This window comes from Xiphophorus hellerii, chromosome 11 (assembly GCF_003331165.1).
Source record: "Xiphophorus hellerii strain 12219 chromosome 11, Xiphophorus_hellerii-4.1, whole genome shotgun sequence".
NCBI classification, from domain to species: Eukaryota; Metazoa; Chordata; class Actinopteri; order Cyprinodontiformes; family Poeciliidae; genus Xiphophorus; species Xiphophorus hellerii.
Window position 1 is genome coordinate 15,227,164 of NC_045682.1, and position 23,280 is coordinate 15,250,443.

Consider the following 23,280-nt stretch of genomic DNA (forward strand, 5'->3'; position numbering starts at 1 on the left):
CACAGCAAAAAAAACCCAAACAAACAAAACCCCCCCCCAAAAAGCAAAAGCTTTTTCTTGTAACAATGATAGTTTCCTGTTTTCTGAAGGGAAGGAAAGTTTTATTGCAACCGAGATAAATGTGCAAACGTTGGAATGTACATCAATGGAAAGAGTTGTTTACTCTTTGCATAAAGTTTGATGCCAAATATCTTCATAAAAAGTACAGGAAAAAGTTGTTTGAGACTGTGATGACTAAAACAAGGCTTTTTCACTCTGCTTGATCTTTTTCCCAATCAATCCTTCTGACTCACAAAGTGCCTTGCAAAACCATTCCTATCCTTAAAATATCTGTTTTAGATTTTGTTACCTTTCGACCACAACCTTTTACTGTCTTTTTGGTGGTTTTATGTGATAAACTAACTCAAAGCATCTCAAAACCTTGAAGTAGACCTAAAAGGATGCAGTGATTTGTATCAAGCTCTCTAAGACAATCCCCTGTAGAACCACCTTGCTCTGATCAAAACCCTTCTACCCGTTTGTGTTTACAGCTGTCATCTTCCGGGAATGTGAATCGTTGCCTCACTCTCAAAACTTTTGCCCCCTCTAAGAACTTTTTTTTTCTCAGGATTCCCTTGCATTTGGTTTGATCAACTAACTATAAACTCCGAACGACTTTCTACTTACTGTTGAAGAGGAGCATCCAAGATCATGATGCTGACAGCACCAGGTTTCACAGTTGAAATTCTGCGTTGTACTTTTCGTTTTGCTCCACGTATAGTGTATAGCCCTTTAAGTTTAATTTTACAGCAGCTTAACATCACTGGAGTAATTTCACAAAAGTGAAAGATGTTTCTCCTGAACACTTTATAGAAACCTTGCTGTCATTAAACATAAATACCATGGTTCTTGTTCATATTAAACTCAAAGGATTGGATAGGTACCTTTAATAAGACCATAAAAACACCCAAGCTCATGCTGGACCTGTAAAATCAAGATGAATATGCACTCTCTTTCCAGTGCATTCTTTGAACTCTCTGCTCATCAGTGAATGGCTGTTCAGTGAAGGTACCCCCATTGTACATTTCAATCTTTGTCCCACTGTACATTGAAAGCCATTATTCACATACAGTGCAATGAGCGTTTGAGTCAGAGTAAGAGAATATGTGTGGTCAGCCCATTCTCTGCTTTTTCTGCTCAAAAGACATGATAACATCCAGCAACCGGCTCCATAATGAAAATAAAGCTATGCACATCGTGTCCTCTGATATTTATCCTCCTCTGAACATAAAGGACTCAGACTCTGCAAAGGTAAGTTCTTTCTGAAAACCAAAAAAATAAAAAAATATACAGTATATATACCGGTATATATATATGTTAAATTGACCTGGAGATATTAGATATTTTTAGCCTGATTTAATTTTACCTTGATAACTTTTTGATTAATTTCAATTAACCACTAGTGGTTTAATTAATATGAAAAATATTCAGAATTTTATAATCATCTCCCTCATCATTCTTCCACATTTGTGAAAATGAGAAATTGAAGATAATTGAAATTATGCAAAAGTGGTGGTCATTGGTTTTTAAAAAGAAATATGTTAAAAAATGTCTTCTAATAATAATAATATACACCTGAATTATAATTTTGTCTTCATAAAATGCTGATTGTGGGAAATCATGAAGAAGATTACCCTGGAGTAATTGTTGACAAATGTTTCAGCTACTGATCTACTAAAAAAAAAAAAAAAAGCAATGAGAGCTCCAGATATCAGTCAAAGAGACTTCATACTTACAGATTTGTGATTCAATTTCAAAAACACATTAATAATTACATAGTGAAATTAAATGTTGCAGCTCAGACAATTTTCTTCAAAAGGTTGTTGAAGATGCTGATATAACTCCTGCTCCAGTGGGCAGGAGTTATATCCTGTAATACAGCAGTTCTGAAGAATCTTCTAACTGAAGACACTCTGTTATTGTATAATAGTTTAATGAAGAGAGATTCTTCCTACCCACATACACTTCTATTTAATAACCATACAATAATCTGAAAGAAACATGGTCAGTTTGAGCTACAAAGTAATTTCTAAAAATAGTCTAACTGAATTTAATAGAGTTGTAAAAGCCCATTTGGTTTAGAGAAAGCATTTTTTTTTCAGTCTTCTCAGATAAATTAATGATTTACTGACTATATCTATCTTTTCATATTTGGTGTATCCTTAGAAATGGGGGATTGGTCCATCCTTGGTCGGTTCTTGACAGAAGTTCAAAACCATTCGACTGTCATCGGCAAGATTTGGCTGACGATGCTCCTCATCTTCCGCATCATGCTCGTGGCCCTTGTAGGGGATGCCGTCTACAGCGACGAGCAGTCCAAGTTTACCTGTAACACCCTGCAGCCTGGCTGCAATAATGTCTGCTATGACACCTTCGCCCCTGTCTCCCACCTGCGCTTTTGGGTTTTTCAGATTGTCCTCGTCTCCACGCCGTCAATTTTCTACATAGTGTATGTCTTGCAGAAAGTTACAAAGAATGAAAGTCCCGAGGTCAGGAAGGTGAATTTGGTACCCAAGGCCTCACCTTTGCTTGAAGCAAAAGGACCTTTAAGAATTGATAAAGACACGATGCTGGATGATAATACTTCTGGAGAAGAGGACTGGAGCTCTCAGGAAGATGAATATGAAGAGAGGAGTCAGCTGGAAGGAGAAATGAATGAGGTACAGGAGGACCCAACTCAACTCTCTAGTAAAGTGCTACTTATTTACATCATACACGTTCTGCTGCGCTCCATTATGGAAATAGTCTTCCTCATAGGGCAATACTACCTTTTCGGATTTGAAGTCCCACATCTGTTTCGCTGTGAGACCTACCCGTGTCCAAACAGAACCGACTGCTTTGTGTCCCGAGCAACAGAAAAGACCATCTTTCTCAACTTCATGTTCAGCGTCAGCCTTGGGTGCTTCATCCTGAACATTGTGGAGCTGCATTATTTGGGATGGATTTACATTTTCAGAGTGCTGTTCTCTGCATGCTGCATGTGCTGTGACTCAGATAGGGAACCCGTGCAACAGGTGGCTTTGTACTCTTACAGCAACCCACTGTTGCTCGAACTCAAGCATTCTTTGCGTGGAAGAGTCGTCCTGCAGACCACTGCGGCTGCGTCCAGGGACCCAAACCAGGTCCCATCTATCTCCTTTGAGACAGACTCTACTTTGGAGTGCACTTCGGCTAGGAATTTAGATGAAAGGGAACACAGCAAGGCTAGAATACACAGTGTGGCCAAAATAGGACAAGGGAAAAAATCTTGGCTTTGAATCCTTTTCAAACCCTTTCTGTCCTTTTATTTAGATTTTTAATTTTTTTTTTTTAACTTTTTGAGACAGAATTTTGTTAAGGTACAGGCATTAAATAACTTGTGATTGTTTATACAGTATCCACCACATTTGCTAACTCCCTTAGTAAATGAAATCTTTTAAATAAATTAATATTTTATTGCAGTCACATAGTCTCTTAAAAATTTGAGAAATCAATTGGAGTTAAAACGTCTAAATAAGTTGACTGTCAATCTTTAGATTGCAATTACATAAGTGATCTTAATTTGAATAAGCTTGTCAAATAGTAATTATTGCTAAGTTTGGATTTATATCAGATTTTGAATGCATTTGTGACTGACATGCTATAAGAAAGAAAACTTAAGAAAAAAATTGTAAAGCTTGTGACTTAGAATTAAATAAAGAGCTTGTTGGTTTTTAGTCAAATATATCTGAAATTTTTTTATTCATCTTAAAATTATGTCATTTTCACTTCATATGTCAAAAAAAGGAAATTACTAAAAATAAAATAAAAACAGCTTTAGCAATAAGAAAACAATGAAAAAACATAACGATGTTATCAAATATTTAATCTACTAAAAAAAATGATGGTTGATTATTGATAGGCAAAACTGTATAGCAAGGGGGGGGGGGGGGGGGGGGAATCTATATCCACCTTCTCTTGTTAAATAAATAGTCCAGAAGGGGTCACTGCTCTCTAGTGTGCAAAGCGATGCGTTCACGGGCAGATGAAAATGTTAACGTTAGAATCAATTTAAAAAATTGACAAGCTAAAAATATTGATCATCTCTTATACTGTATATTGAGAATGAAAATGCAGTTGCATTTATATGCAACTGATAAAAAGTCTGCTTAAGCTTAAGGCGTAAAGTATTTTAATTTAAAAATACGAAGCATCATAATCCCCCGAGCCTCTTTCTTCCAGCACCCCAACCACCCGAGGAGCCCCCAAAAAACACAGACACATAGATAAACATACACACACAAACAAACAACACAATGACGAGAGATCATTGTAATTCCCAGGAGTTATTTACGTCATGACTCAGTGCTCTAAATTCGGAGTTTACTACCGGTACATGAAGGCATCACAAGTACATTCCCTCACCTACTGACAATTAGAAGGAAAAAAAAAACATGCCGAAAACTTCTGGTAAGCCGACATCGCTGTCACCTTTGAGCAGTCCCAGGTAGGTCGCTATTAGACCTTCTAAACAGCATTTACTCTGTGTACATTTTTATAACAGACATTTTTACACTCTGCTGCTAAGTGTTTCCTAAAGCCAGTGCTAAAGAATGAGGGCAAAGCAGCTTAAAGGGAGAGCATTATTGCCAAGCTGAGCACTTGTCAAAGCGCAAACAAGCGACACATGATGACGGATACGAACTTCAAGAAGAATTGTCACTTTATGAAACTCTAAATGCGTCGAAATATTATGTTTCTTTATTTTACAGTATCTTGGGCCTCAGAGGACACGATTAAGTGTGGATTAAATGCGAAATTTGTTTGTATTCACCCATAACTAAAGTAGATTTGCTATCTGTGCGTAGATGCATTGACGTTTAGTTGTACTCCATCACTTTAGGGTGAGGCTGACAGTTTGAGAACGACGAAGATAACGTCAAAGCTCCTCTGAACAGTGTGTGTATCTAGGGCGACTTCAGATAAACTGTGTCACAGATGTGTAAGTGCATAGACAGAGAGCCTATTCCCCTTTTCTTTTTTTCCTGTCCTTCCTAATACATTGTGTGTCCTCAAAATTGTGTCCTTTGAGGTCATTTTGTGTCCTCAATGTCAATACATTTGATGCAAGAATAGGAAGCGTAATTGTACTGTATCACACAATCTTAAACAACATTTTGTTTTTGCAACTTCCGACTGTAAAGTTGTTGCTCATACAGTCCATTGCAAAATTATTCATGGCAACTTTGTATGTTTTTGCCATCTCACAATAAAGTTCTTATTAGTTATTTTATGCGATAGACTAGTACAGGGTAGTGAATGAGTGAAGTAAAAAGAAAATGTTAAATAGTTTTTAAAATGATAAATCTTAAAATTGTGGGATGTATTTGTATTCCAGTGCATTTTAAAAGTAACCTACTGTAAATAGTCTACTCTTATGTTTTTTAAAAATCTCATGATAAAAGAAAACAGCTGTTTGAGTCAAAGAATGCAACCAAACCATACCAAGGAACACACCAAAGTTCTGAAGTTTAAAGTAGAATTGGGTTCTAAAATGGCATTCCAAGCTTAGCAAACCACAGAGCATGACTCAGTTTATCTTCTGCAAATGGAAAGAGTGTGGCACAACTTTAAACCTACCAAGACAAGGCTGTCCACCAAAACTGATGGACCAGAAAAGGAGAAATTATTATAAGGAATTTATTCAGAGAAGCCTTCAAGAGGCCAATAAAAACTCTGGAGGAGTTGCAGAGAGCTCAGGTGGAAGAGTGTTGACAGGACAGGGTGTGCTCCACATACAGTACAGACCAAAAGTTTGGACACACCTTCTCATTGAATTCAATGAGAAAGTGTGTCCAAACCTTTGGTCTGTATTGAGTACAGACCAAAAGTTTGGACACAACTGTGTGTCCAAACCTTTGGTCTGTATTGAGTACAGACCAAAAGTTTGGACACACAGTTGTGTCCAAACTTTTGGTCTGTACTGTATGTAGCCTTAAAGGTACAGTGCTTAGATGAAAGACTAAGGTAAAAGGTTTATATGTAGAGGGAGTCAATATACATGTGACAAAGGTGTTCTAGTTAATGGAGACCAGAATTGAACACCATAATTAACATGCAGAGCACTGACTGTAAGGGCTATTCTTCAACTGGAACAGAAAAACTGGTCCGATACCTATTGGGGGTAGCATATAAATCCAAAATCACTTTTAAGGTATTTATTTTTGAAAAATAATGATCATGTGTCCATGCCCTTCCAGTTCATGCACTAATTCAGGGATGTCCAAGTCCATTACTCAAGATCTACCATCCTGCAAGTTTTACATGTCTTCTTTCTCAAACATGTCTGAATCAAATGGCTCATCAGCATCTACTAACTCTGCAAAGGCTTGAAAATTAGCCACTTATTTGATTCAGGTGTGTAGCAACAGAGATATATCTACAAGTTGCAGGATAGTAGATGTCAAGTACTGGACTTGGGCACCCCTGCTCTAGTTTGTGATAGTTTATAATGCAAAATCTTTCAAAAATATATCATACTTTGTGGTTGTAATATGACAGAATAAAATCCTCACTATATATGAATATTTTTGGCAAAGCAGTAGCAACAAGCATACATGTACTTTAAAATAATTCAGATATGCTTCACTTATGTTTAGAATTATGTTTCTGTAAAGGCACCAGTTATTTTATTTATTTTTATTTTTTTAGATTTACCAGGTTTTCCAGGAAGGCTTAGATTTGAGCTGTGAATGTCAGTGTTTCCAGTAAAATTCTAAAAATCTCATATTCTTTTTTCTTTTTCTTCTTACTTGACTTCTCATCCATAGCATATGCTCCTGCATATTTTCATAAGACTCTGATACAAAAGTTGGACCCCCTTAAACAAGTTAATTTGCTGAGTAACAACAAAGAACCTAAAGCATGTTTCACCTAATCAAGAAAGACAAGGAGAAGGAAAAGGAGCTGGGCAAAAAGGAAAAGAAGGACAAGAAAGAGAAAAAAGAACGGATGTCCCAGTCAGAGTTGAAAAGCCTGGAAGAGATAAGCATACGTAGGGGGTTCTTCCATGTGAACAGAGGGAGCACCAAGAGGCAATCTAGGACCAAGCTGGAGATCTCTAACCCTATTCCAATTAAAGTAGCTAGTAACACAGAGATTTCTCTGACAAGTGTAGAGAAAGATCATCTTCCCAATACCCAGGAGCCTGATGTAAGACAAACGTCTGCAAGTACATCTGGCAAAGATCAGATTTATAATCAATTGGAATCTCAGCGCTGCTCTGTAAAGGAGAGAGCAGCTAAATTTGGGGAACTGGCTAAGACCAATTCATCAGTGAGTCAGAGGCAAGCAACTATGAGTCAGAAGAGTATAGATGGCAGCAACCCAAGTCTCTCAGATCGGAGCAGGTCTACCTTTAATTCAATGTCCTATCCCAACCCAAAAAGCACTGTTAAGGTTCACATTCCTGAGATTGTAGAGAAGACCTTCCCTGGCGTAAACCTACAGTTGCCTGCGCTTATCACGCCACCAGTACCAGATCCAAGAGAGCTTGAGATTCAGAGGCGAAACACAGGGGACTTTGGCTTCTCTTTGAGGAGGACCACCATGATTGAGAGACAACAGGACGGAAGTGTGTGCCGGCGAGTTGTACATTTTGCAGAACCAGGCGCAGGTACGAAGGACTGGGCTTTGGGCCTGGTACCAGGAGACAGGCTTGTGGAAATCAATGGAATCAACGTGGAGAGCAAAAACAGGGATGAAATTGTGGAGATGATCCGTCAGTCAGGAGAGGCAGTCCGGCTAAAGGTGCAGCCGATTTTGGAACTTAGCGAGTTGAACCGCAGCTGGCTGAGGACCATTCAAGCTCTGCCCAAAGATACCGTCGATGTGAGTACAATTTTACACCTACTATTCCAGGTGCTTTCCTGTTTTTGCCTTGGGCTATAATTATGTGATGGGTCTTGTGGTCATTCCTACTTGGAAGAATTCCTCTGTACTTATCCAAAATAATTGGTCAGTGCACTCTTTTAACCGCCCAGTTTATAAACCTAAATATCAGATAACCTATTTACTCGTCAACATAATTTCTTTTGTCATTATGCATCTATTATTGATTAGGGACGTTGTCAGGTATCAGAGAGGCTTCTATCTCAATGTAGTGTCACATTTCCTCTTCCTCTACAAATCATTAAGAATGTTCTGGCGTTGAGGATACCCAAAGGCAAAGCATGTGTTATTTTTGTCTTTTCTTCCTTTTCTTCCAACAAACACAATTGCTTTTTAAAAGGGCACCAATAAATGCCACACCAGCAAATAACCTGGCTTATCAAATTATGGCGACCAAGAATCAGAATAGCAAACAAAAAGCTCACTAATATTTTTTAAAATTGGACTATGAGAGTGATTTGACTGAGGGAAAAAGGGAGACATCTGTACATAGAACAAAAATAAGTAGAATGTGGCCTATTGACGATGATACGATACCTTTGTGTTATCAGATTCTTTCATGATATATTATACTGCCTACCCCTACTTTGGGTGAGTTTAAGAAAGGCTTCTTGCTGCACAGGAAACTCCATAACTCCTTTTGCAAATGCAGCTTAATGCAAGTTTCCTAAAGTGAGTGTCTATGTGGTTCGGATGTATTTGTTGACAAATTAAGATTGCTGGATGTTGCTTTTTGTGCCATATGATTTTTACATTTACAAGAAGGTTTTGAATGTTTAGTATAAGATATTTTTATATTATATCAATAAGATCCCTTGTCTGCATTTAAGGATCTTAAACTCATTTCAAAAACTGATCTCAGGCCTGGAATACAGTCTTAATGAACTAATAATTGAGAATATAGAACATTAAAAAAATTAATCATTTTTGGATTTGCCATGTTGTTTTCCTGAGTCAGTCATCAGCATTTAAGAAAGAAAAAGATCCCCACCCCTTCATCTGTTATCTTTCTTCATGTCTAGATAATGGGTATAACTGTTATGACACCAGTAATGTGATTTTGTGCTTGCTTGTATGGGGGAGTGTCTATGCGTGTGTATGGGTCTGTTTTGAAAGAGAGAATGTGTTCGGGTGTACATATAATCCCCCTGCCAGCCCCCCATCCCTTTGAGACCAAACAATGGGACGCTGAAAGAAACAACGGCTCGAACGCCACCACAGCCGATGGCCATATGGTCTGGTAAGACTTGGCTGGCGGCCCATTCGGAGCTCTTTTCTCCAGTATAATCGTGGGCAGCAAGCAGAGGGCCATTAAGTTAAACTCTTTATTAGCTGGCACAACAGACACCTTAATTTGCGCTTAGTGCTGTTTGCTGTCCTGGCAGAAGAGTTCAGAGAACTGGCTTGTCTTGGCCTGGTAGTATGCTATTAAGTCAGTTCACCAAGAAAGTTGGATGAATTTGGTGAATTTAGTTTGATGTACACACTAGAAAACACATGTACATAGTTCATCTGCTGTTTTTAAAGAGCTGTTTGTCCTTTTCTACATTGTTCCACATCCAGCCTGTCTGGTTAATTATGAGACAGGGCAAATGAAAGAAAATGTGCTTGTGAGGATGACCCAGAACCAACAGAACTATTTATAGGTAGTTATAATAAGAACATGTTCTGAATCTGGAGCTCTGGTTCTCAAATCGGATTTGTGAAGCTTGACCATGTGGTATTTTATTGTTTTTTTGTTGTTTTATTGAAATGTGATTAACTGCCTCATGTACATGGGAAGATTGATGATGCTCTCTTGTGTGTCTGGTAGACATGGAGCTATAGCCAGATGATGATTGCAGGCGAGCACTGACTTTGTGGAATGACTTTGTCATCAATGTGACGTTGCCCAGCAACCACTGTAACTGCAGGGAGAATACAATAATAATAAGCCTGTTACTGAACAAAAAGTGGCTGGACTAGTATCAGCTAAACACCTGCTCTCTTGCGCTGCACTGTCTGTCCCTTTCTCCCCTGCTCTGCTTCATCATCATATGGTTTCTGATTACAACCCTGGTCTGCTTTTGACTGCTTAATACCCCCCTCAGTTTTTCACACAGTTTTTCACCCTCTGCCCCCCCCCCAAAAAATCTTTTTCTCAATCTAAATCCATCTAGCTGAAAATAAGTTTAGCATATTTGTCATTCTTAAAAAGTCAGTAGCAGATCCCCAACAACTGTTTTACTGTTCTGGAGGCAAAAAGAGAGCCTAAACTTGATTAAAGTAGTTTTAATTTTTTGTATTGGCCTGTTGTATTTTAAGCTGTAACATCAAGCACTTTCTTGCTGTATGTTTGAGCCAAAAGCCATTTGAAATGACTTTGTTTTTGATATTTAATTAGTAATTATTGTTTTGTTGTTTTGGTGCACATTTCTGCATAACTGCTTTATATTATACTCCTGCATTTATAATGCGTTGTATAGTTATATGAGGCCTGGTGTTGTATAGTTCACAAATGGTTTGAGAAGACAGAAATTATTAAATGCCGTCATCTCTTCTACAACCTGTCTAGTCAGGTTGCATTATGCTTATTGTCAGTGGGCGGATACAACAGGGGAAGTAGTTTCAAACAGGAATTAGAAACGGGAGGTGTTTATTTGGATAAAATGACCTGGTTTATGACAAATGTTGAAAACACAAGGTCATTCTTTTCTTTCTATTCTATCAAACTCATGCATAAAAAGAGTATGAGTTTGATACTCATACTCATAAGTGAAATTGGATACTTTTATTTTGGATTTTGACACCAACAGGAACTAAACATCACATACTGTGTGACAGATACCTGACATTCCAGGGTGTGTTACAGACACCCATTCATTTTCCCTGAGTTGTACTTACTTGCTTGACACCTACTTTTCTTGTTGGCAATTAGGAACTATGCTTGCACTGCATGTACATTATTAGTTTTACCACCAAATGTGTGAGAAAATGTTCATGCTTTAGAATCAATTCTGATTTTTGATCTCTGACTGACTGGAAGACGTAACTTTGTGTTACACATTTCAATGTAGTTTGAAATTATAATCACTTTAATTCTATTAGTTTAGAATCCACCACACAGGTATTTAGCAAGTCAATCATGCCCAATTTATATTCAATTAATTTCAATTTAAAAGTACTTAATTTAATATTATTGCTCATATTATTCATGTTTCTTCAAAGAGTTGTAGAGGCTGCTGGCTGTGGGCAGGATGGATGTCCTGTAGCGGTCTGTATCGCAGCAGTTCTGAAGAAGCCTCCAATTGAAGACATTGTTGTATGTTGTATTTTTAAGAAGAAATAATCACAACCACACCATAATCATCATTGATTCCACAGCCATGCCTTGAACAGAAGCGACCTGCTTTAGCAGGTTGTTTAGCCTTATAAAGGCTAAACAACTGATGTTGTTGCCCCAACAGATCATTTCAGAAGAGATTACACTCTCCACAACAGACCTATAGTAGATGTGCAGCATCTTGCTGTGAACACCGAAAGACCTAAGCTTCCTAAAGACATGAAGTCTGCTTTGTCCCTTCTTGTAGGTACTGTGGTCACTGTGGTATCTGCAGTTCAGTTTGTATTCCTGGTGAACACTGACGTATTTATAGTCCTCATCCGCCTTCACTTAACTTCACTTCAGCCACCCTTGAATAATTAAAACTTAGGCCCCCTGTAGAAACACTTAGAACTGGCTATATTCAGTAGTTGACACACCACATGTACCCTTGATATGTGCAATGAAAACATCCTGGCACTACTGCAGAAGCTAATATTGTCAATTGTCATTATTTCCATTATTGGGGTTACAGTCAAACAGCATCAAGGACTGCAGCTTCTTGATTGGCTACTTTATCAGTGCTTTCAGTAGCATTGTGCCAAGTTCCATCTTCCCAAGCTGCATTTTTTCTTGAATGTTTTAGGTATGCACTATGAAAAATCGGTGAAAAGGTGGATTTCTGCGAATAAGTTGGAGTTGTTTCACAGAAAAATGAGGAAATACTGAACTATGAATAGGCAGGGGTCTATTGTATAATCAAAATCAGTTCATTTTAAAATGCTATTTGATAAAAAAAAAAAGCTGTCTATTATCCTGAGCTAGTATATGGTGATGATGAAAGGGAACCACTCCTTTTTGACAATAAGAGCCCTGCAGCAGAACCCGTCATGTAGATAACTGCTCTGTCAGTTAAGGCTTCCGTTAGCTCAGCACTATTTTACTGCTGCGACTCACCATGCTGGTACATGCTTTTGTACTTTATCCCTGAGACATTAACCTTGCATACAAGAAAAGTGTAAAGTCTGCTGTTAGTCTTCACTTTATGTTACAGTTCATGAGCCAGGTAACTAAATTCAAAGTATGGAAGGGTTTAACTGGGTCAGAATCAGTGGTTTCTGTTCCGTACAGTGTTTAATCTTTACTCTGTGCAAGCCATGTGTGGACAAATAGTCCACACATTGCTGCGTCCCAGTAACAGACTACGGGGATTAGCAGTCTGTGCTAGACAGAGCAGGAATGCTGCATGTGTGAGTGGATACTGCTCACTGTTAACATTTAAATTTATGGGCTTAGCAAGAAAATTTATCCTATTTTATCTGTTTGGAGCGTTTTACAGGAAGGCTTAATTTTTGCTCATGCTTGACTGGACATTTGCATTTAAATGTAAAACCAGAAGCCTTTGCTTTTATCATGTCTGGATCCAAAATGCACTTGATTTGATCACTGGATAGCTGATGTTCAGATGTTTGTGAATAATGTGCTTGATTGGGTTGATTCATTCCTACCCAGTTCAGCCAGTTTCTGTGTTTCCTTGTCTTTGTTTCTCTGCTACGTGCCAAGCTGACATTGAGGTAAATATCCGCCTTTCAGTCATTCCTCCCTAAATGCATTTTGACCCAACTGGTTTTACAACAATGACTTTTCAAATATTTTTTTTAGAGACCGGATGGGTGGTTTAACTTTAATGCTAATTAGTTAAATACATTACTAATTAACTTTGGGATGTTGTGTTTGGTGTTCCTTTTCTTGCTAAAAAGCAACACAGTATAGAATGTGGGTCAGTAGAGTGCAAAAGCAGACCCTGTTGTGAACTGTAGGTTTATAGCTCCCTCTTGTGGTTGTAAATATAAAGTAACCAACATGTCATACAATTTAAAGATGTATAGTGGCCTTGGTTAAAACAATTTAGGCTGTTTTTTTAAATGACTGTAGATGTTAAAAAGCCTCTTACTGAAATATCCTTCCATTAAAGTAACCAGCATTGTTCTATTGTTTTGTTTTTAGTACTTATAAGAAGTTTCTGGGAGGCTTAAAAATGTTTAAGCACTTCTTGATTAGCAAGTCTTTATTTTGGATTCTTTGTCACGAGAAGGGCAACGTGGCAGTGAGATAAGGCAGTAGTTTTGCAAACTCTATTAATATCCCCTCTGTATTTCAGCAGCTGTCCCTCTTCCATCCCCCGGCCCGGCTCTTCTCACATTACTCTCCCCTGCTCTCTATTCCTAAACCCCCAGTCTCACTGTGCAGCTCGGACTATGTCCCCGCCCTCGAGATCACCCTCCCTCTTGGGGCTTTGAGTGTGCGTGCTCCCGTCAGGTTCAGGTCTTACCCTACCTTTAGGTGTGACTGGACCGCTCTAGCGTCTGAGGCAAGATCAGAAGGTTAACCAGGCCCAGAGAGGAGGTAATGGGTTTGAACCTCTGGCAGATTGAGTGTGCTGTATGAGTGGGGTGATCTTCTCAGGGCTAACCTCTAGCACTTCCATTAGAGCTCTGATAGGGTCTCAGAATGGCCTCCTTTGCTACTCAACCTACTATTTATAGGAGTGGACGCTGATGAAAGCAGGGCCTGAGATGGTGAAGTAGTTGCTGTGTAGCTAATTCTTGCTGTGGTATCACCATATTTTTGTTTAACTTTTGAGAAACTGCTAGAAGTTCTAAAACTTTTAGAAATTGTACATGATATATTACTATTATATAGTGTTTGTTGTGGTTTTTGTACTGTTGGAAACCTCTTTTGTGTTGTTTCCTCTGTCATGGATTACCAAGTTTGTTCTATCCTTTTTAATGGAACAAATTTTACATGTAATACATTTACTACATTGATATCATTTCATCATTTTATTCATGTTTTTTTTTTATTGTCAGTGCTTTACAGTCTCTCTGATCTTTTGCCGAATAACCCATTGTGCTGACATAAAGTCTGCAGTATTCCATCGCTTATCCCTGAACTTTATTTCTCTTTCATTTTAGCCACAACCTTCATCCCTTCTTCTCTGGCTGACTCCCATTTTCTCCCTCATTCCATTATTTTGTTCTCCATATTCCAGTGTAAATCCATGACTTCTGGCCTGTCAACATGGCATACAGATCACGCTTTTCCTTCTGGGAGCAAAAGGTGTTTCACATCTGCATCATGTTGATTGTTACCTGTACATAAGTATTCATTGTGATGTGTAGAGTGTTGGTTTGCATAGTGTGATCATTCTGTTTTTTGTTTGGCTATGTCTATAGGCTAAAGTTGAGAACAAAACAGAAGTAAGTTGTCTTTCAGATGCATGTGTTGCCAGCACGTATTCATTTAATGTCTGCTTGATATAAATATCACAATGAGCTATATTGAAATAACCTGGAGTGGTTTTGAGAGTTTAGCTTTTCATTTTAATGTTTAATGAAGTTTCTTGTTAAAAAAACATTTTTTTTTGTTGACAGAACTGATAATAGCATGTTTGTTTGTGAGAAGTTTTACATCTTTAAAGTAATTATCCAAACAATCTGACAAATAAAAGGGGCAATTTAATTGCTAAAGTACTAATGTCACATGTTTTAGTGAAATAAATTGTTTCTCTAATGGATGGAACATTTAGATGCACTTATTAGTACTTTGTGCTCAATTTCAGATGAATACTTTTGCAAAAACCTTGTCTGGTTCTGATTTCAGCTGACTAAAATACTGTAAGCAATTACTTTTTTTCTGCTTTGTGGAAAAATGTCAAAATAATCTCTCCTAATACTAATGGATTTAAAGTAAAATAAAACATTAATCTTCACTGATGCTGAAGCTGGTTGAGCCTTCCCACTCAATAAGAGCCTCAAGACCAAAGATTGTTGTCAGCATGGCATAGTAGTGTTCAGATAAGATGTGACTACTGATTAGAAAAAAATATATATTTTTAGTTTCTGACCTTCCAATCACCATTTAGAGCCAGTCAAATTTTAAATCCAACACCAACCAATTTCTTAGTGCACCTCTATTAATTCCTTAAATGCAAAGCATGAACAATCAATTAAGGATTATATTAGAGTAATTGACCCTTCACCCTAATATTTGCAAGCTGGAGCACTTTTCTTCACCGCTTTTATTAGCAAGTAGATTTTTTGGGACTGTACTGCCACCAAGACTGTTATTCAGAAAAATTACTTCTCAATATGCATGTGCATATCAATTTAAACTTTCCCATTAACTTTTAAATTTGAAATTGTTGGGCTGTGCTGAATTTATTGGCCTGACAGAATTACTTGACCGCAAGTTTAAAATATGCAAATTAAAGTCCAGCTTAGAAATCCATTCAGAATAATCTCCTTGAAACTTTCTCAACTCATAACTCGCCCCCAAACTGAACTTTTTTTTTTCTTCCTGTGTGAACCACCAAAGCAATAATCTATACCATCTTGCTCTGCTTCTGTTCAGTCTGACAGTAGTCAGCCTCAGTCAGTCACTAATCCTGTCGCAGAAACAGCCAGTGGTCCACAACTGACTGCATCATCAGCTGAAGGGCCCAAAAGTAACGGTGCCATGGTCGGACCGGATACTCCTGAGCAGGAGGAGAGCACTGGTGGTAAAAAGGTGATACGAGTTGTGAGAAGAGTTGTCAGGCGGGTGGTGCCTGCTGGTACAGAAGAGCAGAGTCAGCCCACAGCATCAATTATGACTCTAACAAAACCTAAGGCTGCTGGAGAGGACAAGGATGATATATCTGTAGGACTGGCCAGTTTGATGGGAAGAGTTAGAACCAAGGAGCACCGACCTCGCACCCGCACTCAGGACCGCAAAGAGGATACAAAAGAGGAAGTGAAGCAGCAAGAAGAGGAGGAGAAAGAGAAGGCAGAAGAAGAAGAGGTAAAATCATCAGTGGAAAAACAAGAAGAGGTCTCATCTGTTGCACCAACTGCAGCTCCAAACCCAATGCCACCAAAGGCAAACCCCCTCACCCCTCCACCTGGTTTTTTACCCCCTCCAAAACCAAATCCTTTGGTACCACCTGCTGGTTTCATTCCTGCACCCAAACAGAATCCATTGACTCCACCACCTGGTTTTATCCCTGCCAAACTGACCAGCCTAGCACCTTCCAAACAAAATCTCCTGATGCGACCTCCAGGGTTCATTCCTGTTCCAAAGACAGATCCTCTGGCTCCTCCTGCAGGCTTCATCCCAAAGCCTCGTCTGTTTGGTATAAAGAAACCAGAGGTATTGAGTTAACATGTGCATGTTCGCCTCTTTCTCTGTGTGTAGCATGCCTTTTCACAATAACACACAAGGAAATCATCACGTAGATACATTGTCCTCTAACATCAACTTGAACAAAATTGTTTTAAAAAAGAATTATAGCATTTTATTTCACATATGGAATTAGTCTACGTAATCTTTACTGTTAGAAAAATCACTTTCACAAGATGGTCTTTACTTCATAAAAAGACTTGGTATAACAAAGACACCCTGAGTGATTAGAAGCAGAGGGCATGCACAAGCTCATGATAAGGCTTCATCAGTGTGTACTCATTTCCTGCACTCTGGTTGTCTGGCCAGTTCAAACTGTCTGTGAGCACTGAGCTGTGACTCATTACCATCACTTTCTGCCAGAATAGATATGGGGCTTTGTTCTGTCTGCCATAGACGGGTAAGTAAAGCCTATAAATATTTCTTAAGGCACATTTTTAAAGAATCAAGAAAAACACTAATGGTGTTCTCTAAAGTAATTAGTTGCTTTTGTTATATATTTTATGTTACCTTTTGAGAACCAGAAACAATGTATTTTGTACATTGTTCAGGTTTATGGGTAAATAATTTTAGTTTAGTAAAATGTTTTATTAGTTTCTTTTTTATTTGACATAATTTGCATTGCCATAGATGTCCATGAAATGTGGAGTACAATGAGGTAATTGGCCCACAAGGCCGGACTCCAAGTATTACCAAGGCTTAAATAGTTTTTTCAAGGCTTATTCTCTTTAGGAGAACCACTTCAGTGTCTAGCAATAGCACATCTTATGGAAATAGTCAACTCACCATTTTTGTTTGCCGACTGCTGTACAATGAGGATGATGTGATCAGATGTGACAATGAGCATTGTCCATATTTGTGGTTGCATTTTAAGAGCACAAAGTTGACCCGTGCCTCGGGAAGCTATTTCTATTGTGCCAGAAACCCATCAACATTTTATATATGTTTTAGCAATCTGTTTAATAGACTACTGACCGACTAACAACATCATACTTTTGGATATTTTTTAGAAACATTTGAAAATATCCTTACCGGTAAGACACATTCTCTGCATTGACATATCACGATTCTCTGTCTGCATTGGGGCAAGTGTTAATGTTTGGTGCAGAAGTGATAATGGTGTGGGTTGCAGCGAACAGTAGCTTAGAAGGCATCTGATATAACACCTTATAAGCAGACAGCAGACAGAAGCAAATATGGGGCAAAACTGAATATACCTCTGTATGTGCTAAGACTGTATACAAGTATGTTCCATTGTAGTAATGTCAGCGGAAAACCTGTATAATTTTTTTTGTTGGTTTTGAGAACCATTCATTTCCATAATGCACTTCAATCAATTGCATCAAAAAACTTTGTAGAATCAACAAAGTTACAGAGAGTTTATTAAGTCTTAAGTCCAGTTCACATCTTTTTAATAGATTCCTCTTGCTGAATACTGGGGGCTACAGCGGCCAATAGATATGCAGTGTTGATTCAGTTTAGAAGGCTTTATTTAAAATAGATCTCTTTTATTTTTACGTCCAACATTATCCTTAAATTGTTTTTATTCTTAAAGTTTTGATAAATTCTTATTTTTTAAGTAGGGTCATTACAGGCGCATAAATAGGAAAAATAAAAATGTGTTCGTTTTCGCAGCTCTTGTCCCGTTATGACTTCTTAAGAGCTAATTTCGATAAACTCCGCTCTGGTTCCTTGGGAAGAACATCCTGCATGTTCAGCTAAGGCTTGTTTAAATTTTTTTAAATTACCCTCAAGAAATTAGCAGCAAATTGTTGTTGATACTAAACAGATAAAAGCTGCGAACCATTTTATTCCTTAACTGCACCTCCTAATGAAGCAATTTTCTTTAACAGCCATGTTCATTTCCTGATTGAATCAACCGGAACACCAAATTATATGGGAGTAGCAGTAGTTGATGGTAGCTGTTTTAGACTAAGGTTAAAATAGAATGCACACTGAAACATAATTGTCAACTGTACTGCCATCGCCTCATCTTAATGTCATCTCTGTGTGCGCATGTTTTTCTCTGTGTGTCTGTGAATATTTGCATAAATGATGTAAGGTAAAGGAGACGTCTTGCTCCCCTGCGGTGCCCAACGGTAAACCATCCCCTGCTGCACAGGACAATTCTACTGCAAAGGTACACATTGCAGTGTGTGCTTTTCACATTTAAAAGTACAACATATTTTTCTTGTTCATCATATTCTTCTATTTACTATCAGTTATCAGTTTTTCTTCCAGCAGACAGTTACATGGGTTTCTTTTGGTCCATTAACTTTACCTTCTGGCTATGGATTTGCAATTGTTGCTGCTCGATTTTAGGCTCCTGAGCTGATTCCTTCTGAGGAAGACCACAAGCGTGTCAGGAAGATCTTCACTCTAGATGGCAATAATGTAACTTATCTTTGCCCTGTTGCTGGTCTTTATTTGGCGTGCTTGGTCTGGGCTTTTCTGATTACTAGCTTGACTCTGCTGCTTGCTTATCCAGACGGAAGGCAATTTTTCTGACAAGTTTTCAGATTCTGGAGTTACTCTGCCAAAGGACACAAGTCATATAAGTTTCCTGTTACTGAATCCTGACACCAAAAATATGAACCTATAATTTTTGCCAATTTTTGATCACACAGTTACAGTTAAAAGTTTACATGCACATATCACAGGCATGGATATTGGATAAATTTGGACATTTTAAATATTTGATATAATATCTATGCTGCAGAGAGGGGCTGTTGTAAGTTGTAACACAGAGAGGTCACATTATTGACATAAAATGTTTGGGGTGGCTGTTAGGTTTGGTCTTGTCATTTTTTTGGTTTTCTTCTTACAGTTAAGCACATCAACACAATGTACTTATCAAACTTTGTATAGATTTTTTATTTTTTTTTTGGAAAGCAGCACTAATGTGAACAGCTTTTATAATGGTAATTTGCACAATTCTTCACAGCTGTGAGTTTTCCAAAATAAAGTCGACAGTGGGGGAGCACGGGAGTTGTCGTGTGGTATTGACATCAGCACCATGCAAAAATAATTTGGCTTGGAAGTCTCTGTACCGATCTTTTGGGAACAAAATAATGGCGAGTTACTGGCTTGTTAGATGAGCCAGTGCCTCAAATTTAAAGTATATATCTCACCTCTTCTTGTCAGAAAGGATTTCTAATGATTGTTTACGCTTTTAAATCCTGTTTCTTGTTGGTCACACACCATTCCTACATCATTTTCCCGACCCTCAAAGCTTTCCTTGGGGTCAGCACTTTAGCAGCTGTCAAACATGGTGGTCATAGTATCAATTCTATTTGCACCAGACTGACAACAGGCTTGTCAGTATTACCTGAATACTATTGCTTTCAAAAGGTGTGTCTGTGGCACAACACCAAGTAGTTTAAGTGAACATTACCATTTCTTTTTTTTTTTTATTAATAATTATGTTTATTAGGTATTTTTGAACATTTATACAAAAACAGAAAAGGAAAGAACAATAACAGGGCAAAACTTATACAGCACTGATACAGAAAACAAGACAAAGTCAAAATCGGAGGCATGTACATAAATTACAGCATCATATGAGAAACATAACCAATTTATACATACACGTCATTCGGATTCACATTACTGGTTTTTTAATTTTGGAATTTTGAAGTATTCAAGAATACGTTCCCATCTTTTTTTAAAAGCATTAAATTTCCCATTCATACAATATCTCAATCTTTCTAATACAATAACTTCAGAAAGTAAATTTTTCCATAGCTGGATCGAAGGGGCATCACAACCAACCCATTTAAGCATTATTGATTTTCTGGCCAACATCAATAGAAATTGCACAATTTCTTTGTGAGTATCCAGAGGACTGGGTATGAACCCAAGGAGACATAGGACTGGACTAGGGAGAAGTGTTTGTCCTATAGCGGAGCTAATTTCTCGACATACTGCTCGCCAGAATGCCACTATAGTTTTACACTCCCATAAACAGTGAATTCTAGTCCCTGTAATTATTTTACATTAGGGACAATTTGGACATTACCATTTCTGATTAGAAATAAATGTGGACCTGCAATTAAACCAAAATTTTATTGATGATTCTAAAAAGTATGTGGTTTCTCTCCATAATAAATTCAAGTTTGTTCAACAAAGTCTTGATTTTTAAAAATCAGTGACTTGTGATCAACCAATTATGGAAAACAAACTGTTAAATGCATTATTAAACACCCCAAGTTTTTAGTCTTCATGCCCATGATGATTGTATTAAACTTCTGACTGCTAAGTGTAAATGCTTTCTAGATTTACGGTTTGCTAACTAGATAAAATGGGAGAAAATGAGAGCGATTCTGATAATCTTTGGATTGTTACTTGTTGGTCATTCTTTTGTAACATCTCTTGTATCAAATGTATTGTATTATGTATTTTAGTGAAGTAGCTACACTACAGTGATTTAACTATTTTGCCACTTCTGGATGTTATGGCCATGAACTGCAAGCAGTTATCTGTGTGTCTACAGTGCAAAGAGCCCTTTCTGCGTATCTTTTCTTTTTCCTGTGATGTTCTAAAGTCAGATTTTTCGTTTGCTTTTTTGTGGGCCACTGGATTCTGCCTTTCTCCTTTATTGTTTGCTCTCTGCATGGTTAGAGGCCCAGAGGCCACAGAGTTTCTTAGGTATGGCTGCTTTTACTGTGGGCTGAGTGCACTCCTTAGGACATTGAGTGCTGGAGTTAAAGCATGCTTTCCTCCACTGACCCCTCTGTGGTCTATGTTACCCTGCCTGCCTGCTTGTCTTTGACTTCCTGCTGTTTTCTTGGTTTGTGCAGAGGCTTGAAAAGTACTAATGTGACATAAACCAATGGGAGTCAGGAGGGGCAATTGGAATTCTCCTGTCTAGGGTTCTTGACCAGGTTTAAGAAAGTGTCAACAAGGTTATATTTACATTGTGGCAAGTAATGTTTGATTTATATTGCACTTTGTACAGTCTTGGAATGCACATGTGCATTAAGTATTTCTAGTATTAAGCTGGAAATGGCACAGTCTTATTTAATCAGATTGAAGTGTGAGATAAAGGCTATTTTCAGAATTAATGTAGTAAAAAATCTTACAAGCAAAAAGTAAAACAGACACAATCTCAATATACATGCTTATTCATTTCTTTACACTGTAAAACAATAAAATAATATCAGATTAGACAGGTTGTTTTAATTAAAAGCTAAACTTTCTAGAACGGAGCGCAAAGAATTTTGTAAGTTTTTTTATAACCTGTTTTATTTTTACTTTTTGTGATCAAGCAGAGGATGAAAACTCAATTTACAGTGTAATTTGCATTTTTAAAACAAATACTCACAAAACTCTTGTTATGCAAATAAGCAAGTGCTTGCAGGCCTTAATGAGCAGCTGCACCTGGCTGATTTATGAAAAGTATTTCTTCGACACGAGAGCTGTCAGCTAAAACAATAGACGAGGTTATGGACCTCCTACGATACATGAATTATACATGGTGTGTGGCAAAAGATATTTTCTCTTCCAAGCAAACTTTTTCTTCAAATCAGACGTAGTTGCAAACAAAGTAGAAATGTTTCAAATGGAAATCATGCCACAAGATGTTATATATTTGGTCCCTCTATATTAGAGATCTGGAAAAAGAAATTGTCCAAAACATGAGACTGTTTGTAAGAGAAGGAACTGCAACACTAAAGAAAATAGAATTAATGTAAGAAACAACAGAAGTTACACTCAAAATTCTTATAATCTGGGAAAATGTCTTTCAATAAAATAGTACAACTTTTCTGAAGTTGTTAGTTCTGAAGCCTCAGTGTTCAGGTGGTGCATCAAATCATTCTGAGTTCCACTTGATTTAGACAAAATCTTTTGGTTTATTCTGTAATCACATGGTGTGTGTCAAAAGATATTTTCTCTTCCAAGCAAACTTTGTCTTCAAAGTTTAAAATCTTTGACTTTCTCTGAGTGCTTCACTGTACTCATTCAGAAAGCCCAATGATGGAACCGATTCATTAGTGATGATACAACCAGTGTGACAGATATTCAAATAAAAGGCGTGGTAAAGATTTCTCTGATTGCTCCTTTTTTAAAAATATATTTCTTTATAGAAACTATAATTATAAGCTTTACAAATATTTCTCTCTATCCCTCCGGCTGTGAGTTATGAATGATGTATTTTAGAAGCACAAGTGAAATTTTGCTGTGTGCAGTAGAGCAGTTGCTCAAAAAATGGGTTTTACTTATTTAAAACAGACAAATGATTCAGAGTAGATATTTCAGCATCTTTCGTAAGTTAGCACAACTAGCTTGGAGACTTGCCAAAGGCTGTCAATATTTCCAAATCTAGCATAACCCAGAATGAACAACCAAACACAGATTCTTCTGCTGATCAATTTGCTCTTTCGCCAGTTTGATGGAACCTCGCCAAAGCAAGTACAAAGTGACATTCTGTGGAAAGCTTCCCCTCATGTCTTTGGCAGGAAATTAAAATTTTTTTTTAATGTCTTCATTGTATTTTTAATACTTTTGTTTGGCGAGAATAAACAGGGTGGGTTTTTCTGACCAGCTGATCTTTGGTTAGGACTGTTTTAAGCTGAAAATTTCCACCAGCAGATATTAACATTGAGAGTTCTGTTTTTCACCCAGAGTGACCTCATCTCAAATTAATGCATCTGTTGGATATATATGTACTTGGCAGAATAATACATGAGTTTGTACTTGAACACCAGCTACAGGAGTTGCTCAATTTAGCCTCTAATCCTATCAGAGTTGTTTGCATTTTCCTGCATTTCTTTTTTTTTTGCTCTTGTTAAAGTGTTATTTTTTAATTACTT

At 37.6% G+C, this 23,280-nt stretch overlaps 2 protein-coding genes across 9 annotated transcripts in view; both read left to right on the forward strand.

Annotated features, from left to right (window-relative positions):
* The first annotated feature begins 2,207 nt into the window (after positions 1-2,207).
* Positions 2,208-3,296, forward strand: LOC116728825 (gap junction delta-2 protein). Its single transcript, XM_032577142.1, has one exon. It carries the CDS (start codon positions 2,208-2,210, stop codon positions 3,294-3,296), a length of 1,089 nt encoding a protein of 362 aa, XP_032433033.1.
* A 1,102-nt stretch (positions 3,297-4,398) lies between these two features.
* Positions 4,399-23,280, forward strand: part of LOC116728393 (unconventional myosin-XVIIIa-like) — an 86,916-nt gene continuing 68,034 nt past the window's right edge. For 3 of the 8 annotated variants that reach the window (XM_032576478.1, XM_032576480.1, XM_032576482.1), the window contains exons 1-2: positions 4,399-4,504; positions 6,828-7,887. In XM_032576478.1, the coding sequence (XP_032432369.1) occupies positions 6,922-7,887 (966 nt within the window). In that variant the 5' untranslated portion in view covers positions 4,399-4,504; positions 6,828-6,921. Of the gene's footprint in view, positions 4,505-6,827; positions 7,888-13,534; positions 13,655-14,223; positions 14,369-14,484; positions 14,509-15,661; positions 16,439-18,530; positions 18,609-18,790; positions 18,863-23,280 lie in introns of those variants that run through there. The other 5 variants (XM_032576475.1, XM_032576477.1, XM_032576479.1 and 2 more) reach the window with 5 other exon arrangements.

What these genes read in the sequence shown, in the direction of transcription:
- LOC116728825 (XM_032577142.1), top strand. Translation starts at nt 2,208, where the DNA reads ATGGGGGATTGGTCCATCCTTGGTCGGTTCTTGACAGAAGTTCAAAAC.